At 45.8% G+C, this 11,953-nt stretch overlaps 1 protein-coding gene across 3 annotated transcripts; it reads left to right on the top strand.

Moving 5' to 3' along the window:
• Positions 1 to 1,344: 1,344 nt before the first annotated feature.
• LOC144505277 (uncharacterized) lies at positions 1,345 to 7,574 on the top strand. Of its 3 annotated transcripts, none has more exons than XM_078231332.1 (2): positions 1,345 to 1,398; positions 3,951 to 7,574. In XM_078231332.1, the coding sequence occupies exon 2, from the start codon at positions 4,149 to 4,151 to the stop codon at positions 4,824 to 4,826; it is 678 nt and encodes a 225-aa protein (XP_078087458.1). In that variant the 5' UTR covers positions 1,345 to 1,398; positions 3,951 to 4,148; the 3' UTR covers positions 4,827 to 7,574. The 3 variants fall into 3 exon arrangements, with proteins under 3 accessions (XP_078087458.1, XP_078087457.1, XP_078087456.1); XM_078231331.1 differs by having other exon boundaries at positions 1,345 to 1,538; XM_078231330.1 differs by having other exon boundaries at positions 1,366 to 1,520.
• The last annotated feature ends 4,379 nt before the right edge of the window (positions 7,575 to 11,953 follow it).

The following is an 11,953-nucleotide window of genomic DNA, read 5'->3' as shown; positions in this document are numbered from 1 at the left end:
GTCCGAGGTCAACGGACCTTTGCAGGATCCGCACCTGCCCACGATGATTCCCGTGGTGGTCGGGATAGGAGAATTCTGCCAATTTTTGCAGTCTCATCAATAACGTCGTGACTGGTTCCCCATGCAGTCTATTTGCCATGATAAACCTGTAGTGTTGTAATATAACAGACGGTTTAGGAATGTTGTGGTCTGATACCATATCAATCAATTCAATGAAAGCTTTTGAATCCAGGGCTGCTATGTAGGTTAAACTTCTTACGATGCCGAAAGTCGGAGCCTCACAAGTGGTTAGGAAGATGACATTTTGCCAATTGTCCTATTCTATCCCGTTTGCTTGGAAGAAATATCTTACTCTTTCAGCATACTGGGGCCCATCCTCCAGAACCACATCATAGGTTTCCTGTTTTCCCAACAGCAGCAATTTCAAAATTTCCTTGTTTCTGTCTTACTGGGTTCTTTGAAAGGCAAAGTTGTCCAAAACCTTTCTTGTTCCTCATTACCAATGCAATGATTTAGGCAGCCCAACTGGTGGAAAAGATAGTTTATTACAGAATACAAAGTAAAACCATTACTCCCTACCTGGGACTACAGTTCAGCAGGCCCAGTCCTGGGCCTGCCTTACAAAAGGCTCATGTAACAAACTCCAGCTGGGCAGGCCATTGCCTGTTACCATGGCAATGCATACTCAATGAGCCCCACAGGAAGAACAATCAGTGATTCCCCATGGCCTTTGTGGGGGTTATCACAGTAGGTTAGGGGAATTAGCAGGGCAAATATGTAAGGTTACCAGGACCTGGGAAATAGGCTTTGTCGAAGAGTCGGTACAGATTCAAAGGGCCAAATGCCCTCCTTCTGCACTGTTGGTATTCTATGATTCTATTTCAGAGGACAGTTTGAATCAGTCCTATCATGTCCAATCTGGAAAATATGTGACCCCCCCAGCCAGCTTCGCATAGAAATCTTCTATACTTGACATAGGGCTTCGGTCAAAGTCGCATTTTGCCCAGATCCTGGAACGGTGGCATATTTCCTTCCCTAAAGGGCAGTAGTCAGCTTTTGAATTTTTATTATAATTGACAATAAATTCCTGACACCCTACTGAGAGGAGCCGTCATTTTCTGATTTTATGAATTACAATTAAACTCTTCCAGCTGCCCTGCTGCGATTGACACCCAGAGAACCAGCCTGGATCTCTGCCCCATTCAGGGAGTTCCGGGCTAAGCCCCGCCCTTCATTCCGATTGCTTGGAGGACCAGCCACTTGAACTCGGTCCTCCAGTTCCGCCCCCTCTTCCTATTGGTCCGCAGCTGCTGTCAATCAGCCGGCCAAAGAGAGCTGGAGCATGCGCACTGTCGATGATGGCGAAACACTGAAGCTGCTGGTGCAAACGGTCAGCGGGTAAATTAAAGTCGGGTGGAGTGGTGAGGGTGGGATGGAGACGGCAATTGGGCTCGAACAGTTCATAAATGCACCGTGTAGACCTCGAGCCCGGATTTCGGATACGGTATTTGCTGGCGACGGTTATTCGAGTTTTCCAGGTGACAATTTCGGAAACGGTCGAAATTTTTAAAGCGGAAATTTGAGGTGGACGCATGCGCATTGATCGAAATCTGTCCTCTGTCCCGCCTCGAATTAAGTCTGATTGGCTGGAGGTTCAGCAGCTCCTCGCTTTCTATTGGTCGCGCAATGCTGTCAGTCAGTTCCCGGGCGTTATTTGAGCATGCGCGCTGATGGCGAGTCGCTGGTTTATCCCATCTGCAACCGGTAGATGGGGCGATAGCAAAAGAGAAAATTTTGGAGAATCTGAGCAGGTCTGGCAGCATCTGGAAGGGGAGAGAATAGAGCTGACGATGACCCTTTGTCAAAGTTAAAAGGCATAGAAAGTGGGAGATATTTATACAGCAGAGTGAGTGAATGAAAGATGAGTCATAGCCACAAAAACAAGGAGAAAGCTTGCTAATGGCAGTTCCGAGAATAAAAGGCCAAACGGCAGAGAAGCTGAAACCTTTCTCCAGTGTTATTTTTCAGTTTTCTCGACATTCAGCCACCCTTACCACAAAGCTCAAGTTCATCTGCAACATTATTGGCCATGGCACTTCCTGTATAATTTTCTTAAGTTAGAATAGCAATTGCAATTCAGGAATATTAAAGAGCTCCATGCCGATCCTTGGTGCAATCCAATGTTGCCAAACGGCAGAGAAGCTGAAATCAGAGAATAAGCTGTGACAGATGGAGCGATAGAGCTGGCGGCTCGAAGGGGAGGATTTGGAAACACTGGATCTGCAAATCCTTCAGAATGAAATACTGCGGATGCTGGAATCTGAAAAAAAAGCAGAAAATGCTGGAAAATCTCAGCAGGTCTGACAGCATCTGTGAAGAGAGAATAGAGCCAACGTTTTGAGTCTGGATGACACTTCATCAGAACTCTATTCTCCATAGATGCTGTCAGACTTGCTGAGATTTTCCCTCCCTGGAACAAGCCCAGACTAATGGCCGTCATCCTGGTTCAGTGAGTGGAGGGTGGTTCGCATAAAAGGATGGGGGAGGGGGTTAGTAAATCAATGATTACACTTTGGGCTCAAATCAATGAGGGCTCTTATCTCTGGGAAGGAAAGATACCGTGGGAAGTGGGTGGGGAGGATTCAGAAACACATGCTGGAAACCCCAAACCCCCGAATAAAAATCTGCAGTTGCAGCTCCGAGGCCTTCCAACCGTGGGTGGCACAATGGTTAGCACTGCTGCCTCACATTGCCAGGGACCTGGGTTCGATTCCTGGGCTTGGGTCACTGTCTGTTCAAGTGTGCACATTCTCCCCATGTCTGTGTGGGTTTCCTCCAGGTGCTCCGGTTTCCTCCCACAGCCTGAAAGACGTGCTAATTACGTGCATTGACCCGAACAGGCGCCAGTAACTTCATTGCTGTGTTAATGTAAGCCTTACTTGTGACTAATAAATAAACTTTAACTTTTATGCGTAGGTATCTTGGTGAACCAGTAGAGTGTGAGCAGGAGAGAAAATAATTAATTCAACAAGAATAATTGGTTTATTGATTACATTCTCACTCTGCACAAAGGGGTTTGAGAAAAGCCAGCCAGAGCAGAGAGAGGGAGAAAACTGGGACTGGAGGAAAGGAATGGTGGCGACGCTGTGGTGGGTGTGGCAGGGAGACCGGTGCTGATTGAGAAAATTGCAATGAGTTTCCATCGGAGTGGGTTGGGCTGGGTGCTGTCAGAGCTGTGGGGGTCTTGCAGGGGAGGGACGGATTGGCTGCAGTGTTGTTTGAACACACAACCAGTAGGGGACAATGTTCTGTGCAACCAGAAAGGTCCAATTTACGAGCAATCAAATCATAGAAACCCTACAGTACAGAAGGAGGCCATTCGGCCCATCGAGTCTGCACCGACCACAATCCCACCCAGGCCCTATCCCTACATATTTACCCACTAATCCCTCTAACCTACGCATCTCAGGACACTAAGGGGCAATGTTAGCATGGCCAATCAACCTAACCCGCACATCTTTGGACTGTGGGAGGAAACCGGAGCACCCGGAAGAAACCCACGCAGACACGAGGAGAATGTGCAAACTCCACACAGACAGTGACCCAAGCCGGGAATCGAACCCAGGTCCCTGGAGCTGTGAATCAGCAGTGCTAACCACTGTGCTACCGTGCCACCCCGAGACAAGAAGTGTTCTGGAACCATGAAGCTCAGGACAACTGACCCTCAAATACTGCACAATTCTGTAAAATACTGCAAAACTGGTCAGCAGAGTGGCGGCGGGCGGAGGGGGGGGAGGTTGCATTACAGCACAGGGAGAAGGGAGAGTGAGTGGGATGAGAATTTACTGTTTTGCAGGAACAATGGGAAAACATGTTCCATGGAATCTAGGATTGTCTGTTCAGATCATCTTCTGTATTTACAGTGAAGAGTTTTGTAAACTCCTTTCCAGGGTATTCCAGGCTGGATTTACAGACAGCAAGCTCAAACCAAACATCAAAAACATCATTCTCTCTGTGGGAGAAGACTTCAAACATCAGTGTGACTGGAAAAACACCGAGACACACACACCGGAGAGAGAGTGTTCCAGTGACTAACTGTGGAACGAGTATTAACCAGGTACACAGCCAGAATAAAAATCACACCATTCATGGTGGGGAGAAACCGTTCTTGTGTTTTGTGTGTCGAAGAGTCCAACTGCTTGCCCAACCTGGAGGGACACAAAGACACAGGCACAATGGAGAAACCATGGAAATGTGAGGACTGTGGTAAAGGATTCATTTATCCATCCCGGCTGGAAATCCATCGACGCATTCACATAGGGGACAGACCATTCACCTGCTCGGAATGTGGGAAGGGATTCGCTCGGTCATCCGGCCTTCGCTCACACCAGCGAGTTCACGTTGAGAAGAAGCCATTCACCTGCACAACCTGTGGACTGAAGTTCAAATCTTTCTCCATCCTCACTGAACACCAGCGAATTCACACGGCGTCAAAACTATTCACTTGCTTCGTGTGTGGGAAGAGATTCAGTGAGGTACTCGACCTCCAGTCACACCATCAACTGCACACTAAGGAGTATCCATTTGGCTGCACTTCCTGTGGAAAGAGTTTCAGGCAGTCAAGTGACCTTAATGAACACCAACGCACTCACGCTGGGGAGAAGCCATTCACCTGCTCCGTGTGTGGGAAGGGATTTGCTTGGTCATCTCAACTGCTGACGCATCAACAAGTTCACACCGTGGAGAGACCGTTCACCTGCTCCTTGTGTGGGGCAGGATTCATTCAGTCAGAAGACCTGCTGAGGCACGAGCAAGTTCACAAGTGACTGTAGGTCTTGGATTCCGCTGTTTTTGCCGCTGCGAATCACATCCAGGACTGATAGTCTGACAATATGAGGTTTGTTTCTGCAGAAGTTCACAACCAGTTTAATATGCTGGATATGTCACTGACTTTCAGGCTGCATGTTCCTTTTTGAAAGCACCATCTGTGATCTTTCCTCTTAATACAAGAACTCTCACTGGGAACCACTTCATAATAAAAATATGAACTTTTACTTCAATCCCAAATTGGTCTTTGCACAATATACAATTCAAATCCCACTGAAGAAGTTCCAGTGGTTCCACTGATTAACATCTCCTATTAGAAAGTGTTGATTAATCCTTGTTGACAAATCTTACTGTCTTCCACATTCTTCACAGTGGTACCTCCATCATGGAATTAAATCATGAAGGAACACAGAACAAAATAGCATAATGAAAGCTTCTTCAATCAACATTGGTATTGATGAAGGTTGCAAAGTGCTGAGTTCAATAATTTCTGACACAGCAGCAGCAACATTTGGTAAAAGTAGAACACATTCAGCAGAGGTGACATCCATCATTGAAGCGAAAGCAAAGTCTGCCTGATACACTATATAAAACCAACAGCCGGTGTTGTTTGCAGTTCTGGTCACCATGTTATGGAAAGGACATAGAGACACAAGAGGGTGCAGAGAAAAATGAGCAGAAATATCTGAGTTCACATTCAGGAAAGGGTAAACAAACTGGATCACTTTTATGAAAAATATGTCTGAGCGGTTATCTAATAGAAATCTTTAAATGAATGAAAGGTTTTGACAGAGGGTACAGAGAGAATGTTTATTCTTGTGGGGAAAGAGCTTAACTCAGGGCCATCAATATAAGAGTCACCAAGAAATCCAATAGAGAATTCAGCAAAAGTTCTTCACCCAGAGAATGGTGAAGATGTGGAACTCACCACCTCAGGGTGTGGGCTCAGTGAATAGTATCAATGTATTTATGGGGAGACTAGACAAAGATATGAGAGAGAAGGGAATATTCGGTTACGAAGATAGATTTAGAAGTGCAAAGATGGGAGGAGACCTGAGTGGAACATAAACACCATCATGGACTAGTTGGGCCAAATGGCATGTTTCTGTGTTGTACATCCTGTGTAATCCGATGTGCACCTTCGACTGATTGTCGAACCAAGGGAGACAAGGACACCTACAAGAGGGAGAAACTGTGGAGACTATGGTAAGGGATTCAGTTCTCCTTCTCAACTAGAAACTCTTTGGTGCCATCAAACTGGGAGAGGCTGTTCATATGCACTGTTTTGGGGGAGGGATTCATCAAATCATCCAACTTCCAGAAATGCCAGAGCATTCATAGTGAGGCGAAACTGTAAAACCTATTCCATGTGTGGGAAGATTCACTCAGTTATACATTGTCCAGTTACAGTGTATAAGAATTCTGTTCTTTCTTAATCTGTGTTAATACAGTCTGTATGAGTTGTGTTCTTTCTCTGTCTGAGTAATATAGTCTCTAGGAGTTGTGTTCTTTCTTTGCCTGTGCTAATATTGTCTGCAGGAGTTGTGTTCTTTCTTTGCCTGTGCATTAGCCTGTTGGGGCGATGCTGTGCTTTGAACCAACTTGTACTAGTTTTGAACTGTGAGATGGTGGAAGTGACAAAGTTATCTGCAACAGAAGAATGTGTGAGCTCTCATCAACAGGTGAATGCAGCTCACATGAACAAAACTACAATTAGACAAGAACCACATGATTGTGCAGTGAAATTAACATGGGCAGTTCTAATTGGTAGTCTGAGGGGAGTCAGTTGGGGGGTGTGTTTCCAGCATTACAACTGTCCTCTCAAGGGGAACAAAGGAAAGAAGACAGAAATGATAAGAACGGAGTGAGAAAGCTGTAAACTACACCAGAAGCTACGAAGAAAGAACATTCTGCTGATCAGATATGACACAGGATGTATGTAGCTCACGTTGTTCTGCAAATCTCAGCCTGAACTTTACCTTTAGTTTATAAGTTTGTCCTGCCTTTCTCTCAATAAAGCTGTTCCATAACTAAAATTTGTTGTTACATCCAATCATGTTGTAACTAAGGGGTTCAATCCCTATAACTCGCAGGTTCATACCAGGGCGATTTTGTTCTTGTGCTTCTTATGTGGAAAATGATTCACTTGTGCGTCCACCGTCACTGCTCATCAAGTTGTTCACTCTGTTCAGAGATCTTCTATTTGTTTTCACTGTGTGAAGAGTTTTAAAAGCACGAAAGATCTGTTGAAATACCAACTCGCTCACAATGGAGAGAAGCCATTTACGTGTGGGAAGGGATTTACTCAGTCACTGAACCTGGTGGCAGGCTGCTGCAAGCCTCACTTGATTGCTCTGGACAACTTGGTCAGAAGACATTTTTGCACCTGAATTCTGGGCTGCCAGATGAGGAAGTGGGACAGGGGACTTTCCAAAATGTCTGTCCTTCATTTTCTTCCAAGTCATGAAGTTTGATTTTAAACAGCACAGCTTTAATTTTAGCTTCTCATACATCATGACTTCCTCCTCTCACTACCCCCTGGGAAATGCGGAGTTTGTGGGACTCTAACTGGAATTAGTGCCCTTGCATATTGAGAGAGGAAATGCTTGTGATTTAATGGGACATGTTTTTATTTTATGAGTAATTTGAAGAGAAATTCCTGTCTGCTGAAATACCATTTGTCCTTCATGTTGATTTTATTTTGATTGTTACAGTAATAGTTTTTAAAAAGTGAAACTTTATCCTTTGGCTTTATTCCGTTGGAGTTGTCTTGAAATTTGTTTATTTTAAGGTTATCAGTTTCCACGGGGATTGTAACAACATTGTTATATCTCGTGCTGTTATCATAGAGTACCAACAGTGCAGAAGTAGGCCATTTGACCCATCAAGCCTGCACCAACAACTGTCCCACTCAGGCCCTATCCCCTTAACCCCACATATTTACCCTGCTAATCCCCCGACACTAAGGGACAATTTAGAATGGCCAATCGACCTAACCCACACATCTTTGCTACATATTAGACATTGTATTTATGGTTTTGTAATAAAGTTAATTTGTTCTTATTTCTGGGCTTGTAATAGTCACAGTCCAAAGATGTGTGGGTTAAGTTGATTGGCCATGATAAATTGCCCCTTCATGTCAGAAGGATTAGGAGGTTAAATGTGTGGGGCTGCGGGGATGTGTCCTGAGTGGCATTATTGTTGGTGCAGGCTCGGTGGGCCAGATGGCCTGCTTCTGCAATGGAGATTCAATGAATATAGTCTGTAGCTAGCTACATTATATATGTTGCCTGTAAAGTAGTAGAGTCATTACGGCACAGGAGGGCTCCAATCAGAACTTCATATCTATGCCAATTCTCAGTAGAGAAACTGAGTGAGTCTCATTCCTCCCTTTTATCCATGTTCCCCTGCAAGTTTATTTCCTTTAAACCCCCCCAACCAACTTAATTTTGAAATATTTCATCATCTCCAGTTCCAACATCTTCAGAGGCATTGAGGTCCAGGACATGACCATTCGCTGCCTCAATAAAGTTCTTCCTTACATTACTTGTATCATTACCAGGTAATACAAGGGGATGAAAGGGGAATGTATATTAAATTGGGAGGTTGTAAATCGGTACAGCAGGGTGAAAATGGAGGAGGTAAAACAGAAAATGCTGGAAAAACTCAGCAGATCTAGCAGCATGTGTGGAGTAAAAAAACAGAGTTTACATTTTGAATCTGTGCAACTCTTTCAGAACTCTGGATGGAGAGTGTGTGGGAAGGAGAGTCACAGCTCTTGGGGAATGTGAGAGGAAGGAATGGTCCATAAGAACTGGAATTGTCTATTCTGAATTTCTATCCTGTACTGACAGTGATCATTTTTGTGAATCAATTTACAGAATAGTAGAAGGGAGGATTTACAGTTAGAAATAGCAAACCAAATGTCACTTTGAGATCTGACAGAATCAGTTGATTTATCAGGACCTGAACTTTGAATCCAGAAGAAATATTTGTTTGCCTGAATAATTGGTAATGGGACATCAGTGTGTGTGAACCAAAACTGATTTATGACGTAAATGCAGAACGTTAACCTCCAGCCCGGTATATAGAAATCATAAATATCAGCAGCAATAAACTATCAGAATGAAAATGGTTCAATCCTGAATATGATTAACAGCAGCAACAACTGGTATTTATTTAAAATTTTAAGCCGCATTATCCGACAAACCTCAACACCAAGACACAAAAGGAGACATTAGGATAGTCGACCAAACGCAGGGTCAAAGAGGCAGGTTTTAAGGAGCCTCTTAAAGGAGAGAGATGAAGATGTTTAGGGAGGGGATCCAGAGTGTAGCATTGAGGCAGCTGAGTCTCCAGCACTGGTGCAGTGATGAAATTTGGGATGGGCAGGAGTCCAGAATGGGTGGAGTGGAAAGGTCTTGAAGGGGTGTCAGCCTGGAAGTGGTTACAGAGATGGTGAAGATCGAGACCATGGCGGTATTTGAAAATGAACAAATCTGAGCAGTACCAGACCAGGAAACAATGTCAAAGAGTGAGCAATGGTTAAATAGGGCTAACTGCATGTTAGGATATGGGGAAACACAGTAAGAAGTTTAACAACACCAGGTTAAAGTCCAACAGGTTTATTTGGTAGCAAAAGCCACACAAGCTTTCGGAGCTGCAAGCCCCTTCTTCAGGTGAGTGGGAAATCTGTTCACAAACAGAGCTTATAAAGACACAAACTCAATTTACATGAATAATGGTTGGAATGCAAATACTTACAACTAATCAAGTCTTTAAGAAACAAAACAGCATGAGTGGAGAGAGCATCAAGACAGGCTAAAAAGATGTGTATTGTCTCCAGACAAGACAGCCAATGAAACTCTGTGGGGGTTACAAATAGTGTGCCATGAACCCAATATCCCGGTTGAGGCCGTCCTCGTGTGTGCGGAACTTGGCTATCAGTTTCTGCTCAGTGACTCTGCGCCGTCGTGTGTTGCGAAGGCCGCCTTGGAGAACGCTTACCCGGATATCAAAGGCCGAATCAGAGGAGGATCGCAACAGACACCTCCAGACGCTGAAAGATGCCCTCATAAGAACAGGATATGGCGCTCGACTCATTGATCGACAGTTCCAACGCGCCACAGCGAAAAACCGCACCGACCTCCTCAGAAGACAAACACGGGACACAGTGGACAGAGTACCCTTCGTTGTCCAGTACTTCCCCGGAGCGGAGAAGCTACGGCATCTCCTCCGGAGCCTTCAACATGTCATTGATGAAGACGAACATCTCGCCAAGGCCATCCCCACACCCCCACTTCTTGCCTTCAAACAACCGCACAACCTCAAACAGACCATTGTCCGCAGCAAACTACCCAGCCTTCAGGAGAACAGTGACCATGACACCACACAACCCTGCCACAGCAACCTCTGCAAGACGTGCCGGATCATCGACACAGATGCCATCATCTCACGTGAGAACACCATCCACCAGGTACACGGTACATACGCTTGCAACTCGGCCAACGTTGTCTACCTGATACACTGCAAAAAAGGATGTCCCGAGGCATGGTACATTGGGGAAACTATGCAGACGCTGCGACAACGGATGAATGAACACCGCTCGACAATCACCAGGCAAGACTGTTCTCTTCCTGTTGGGGAGCACTTCAGCGGTCACGGGCATTCGGCCTCTGGTATCCGGGTAAGCGTTCTCCAAGGCGGCCTTCGCGACACACGACGGCGCAGAGTCGCTGAGCAGAAACTGATAGCCAAGTTCCGCACACACGAGGACGGCCTCAACCGGGATATTGGATTCATGGCACACTATTTGTAACCCCCACAGAGTTTCACTGGCTGTCTTGTCTGGAGACAATACACATCTTTTTAGCCTGTCTTGATGCTCTCTCCACTCACATTGTTTTGTTTCTTAAAGACTTGATGAGTTGTAAGTATTCGCATTCCAACCATTATTCATGTAAATTGAGTTTGTGTCTTTATATGCTCTGTTTGTGAACAGAATTCCCACTCACCTGAAGAAGGGGCTTGCAGCTCCGAAAGCTTGTGTGGCTTTTGCTACCAAATAAACCTGTTGGACTTTAACCTGGTGTTGTTAAACTACTTACTGTGTTTACCCCAGTCCAACGCCGGCATCTCCACATCAGGATATGGGGAGACAGGGGTCTAATATAACTACTAGTAATCCAATGGCCGAGGCTAACACCCTAGGGGCATGGGTTCAAATCCCAATGTAAAAACTAAATTTAATCAATACAATCTGTAATTGACAGCAAGACTCTGTAATGGTGACCATGAAACTAAAAATCCACTGGGCGCAATCTTGAGCCCCCGTTCGCCGTCTGCGAAGATGCCGGCAGGGGACACAAGATCCGGAAGTCCCAGTTCTCACTGATGACAACACAATCTCAGATCTTCCCCGCTCCTTGCCGGCAATGTCATCAGGTCTGTGCCGAAAGCAGACGTGAACCAGCTTTGCATGCATTTCCATACTATTAACCCATTGCCCTCCACTGTATCGTGACACCATACCAGATATTGACACCTTACCGATATGATGTCCCTGTGGTGCGGTTCACACAGACATGTGGTAGGGGTCTCTCCTGGGACTAAAGGTAATTATAGCCCCCGGGGTGAGATTCATGACCATAGAGTGCCTGGCAATGCCCTTAGCATAGGCTGGCACTGTCAGTTTGGCAGAATGCCAGCCTGTGCCAAGAGGTGGGCCCTAGTTGGAGTCTTATTGGGGAGGGCGCGGGGCTGTAGTTAATGCTCCTGTGATTGTGGGCCGGGAGCAGTCTGACAAGCATGGGATGCCACATGCTGCTGCTCGTCATTACAGGGGAGGGGGGGCTGCAACTATGGGGGGAAGGGGCCGATGATCGGGGGGAGGCAGGGGAGAGGGAAGAAGCCACTGATCATAGGGTGGAGGACAGAAAAGAGGCAGATGATTGTAGGGGTGAGGGGAGAAAGATCATTCATTCCAATGCTGCCTTGATGATCACGAGACAGCATTTGAGTGAATACGAGCTCCAATCGGGGTTGCGGAATGCAGTCCCTGAGGCCTCAGTGGTGGGTTAGGGAGAGGTTTCTTGGAAGCCTGATCAGGGCACCCTTTAAAGATATG

This window comes from Mustelus asterias, chromosome 16 (assembly GCF_964213995.1).
Source record: "Mustelus asterias chromosome 16, sMusAst1.hap1.1, whole genome shotgun sequence".
In the NCBI taxonomy this organism is placed as follows: domain Eukaryota; kingdom Metazoa; phylum Chordata; class Chondrichthyes; order Carcharhiniformes; family Triakidae; genus Mustelus; species Mustelus asterias.
This window is presented reverse-complemented; position numbering and strand designations above follow the sequence as displayed.

Coding starts and splice junctions, on each gene's coding strand:
- LOC144505277 (XM_078231332.1), top strand. CDS start 4,149: ATGGTGGGGAGAAACCGTTCTTGTGTTTTGTGTGTCGAAGAGTCCAAC.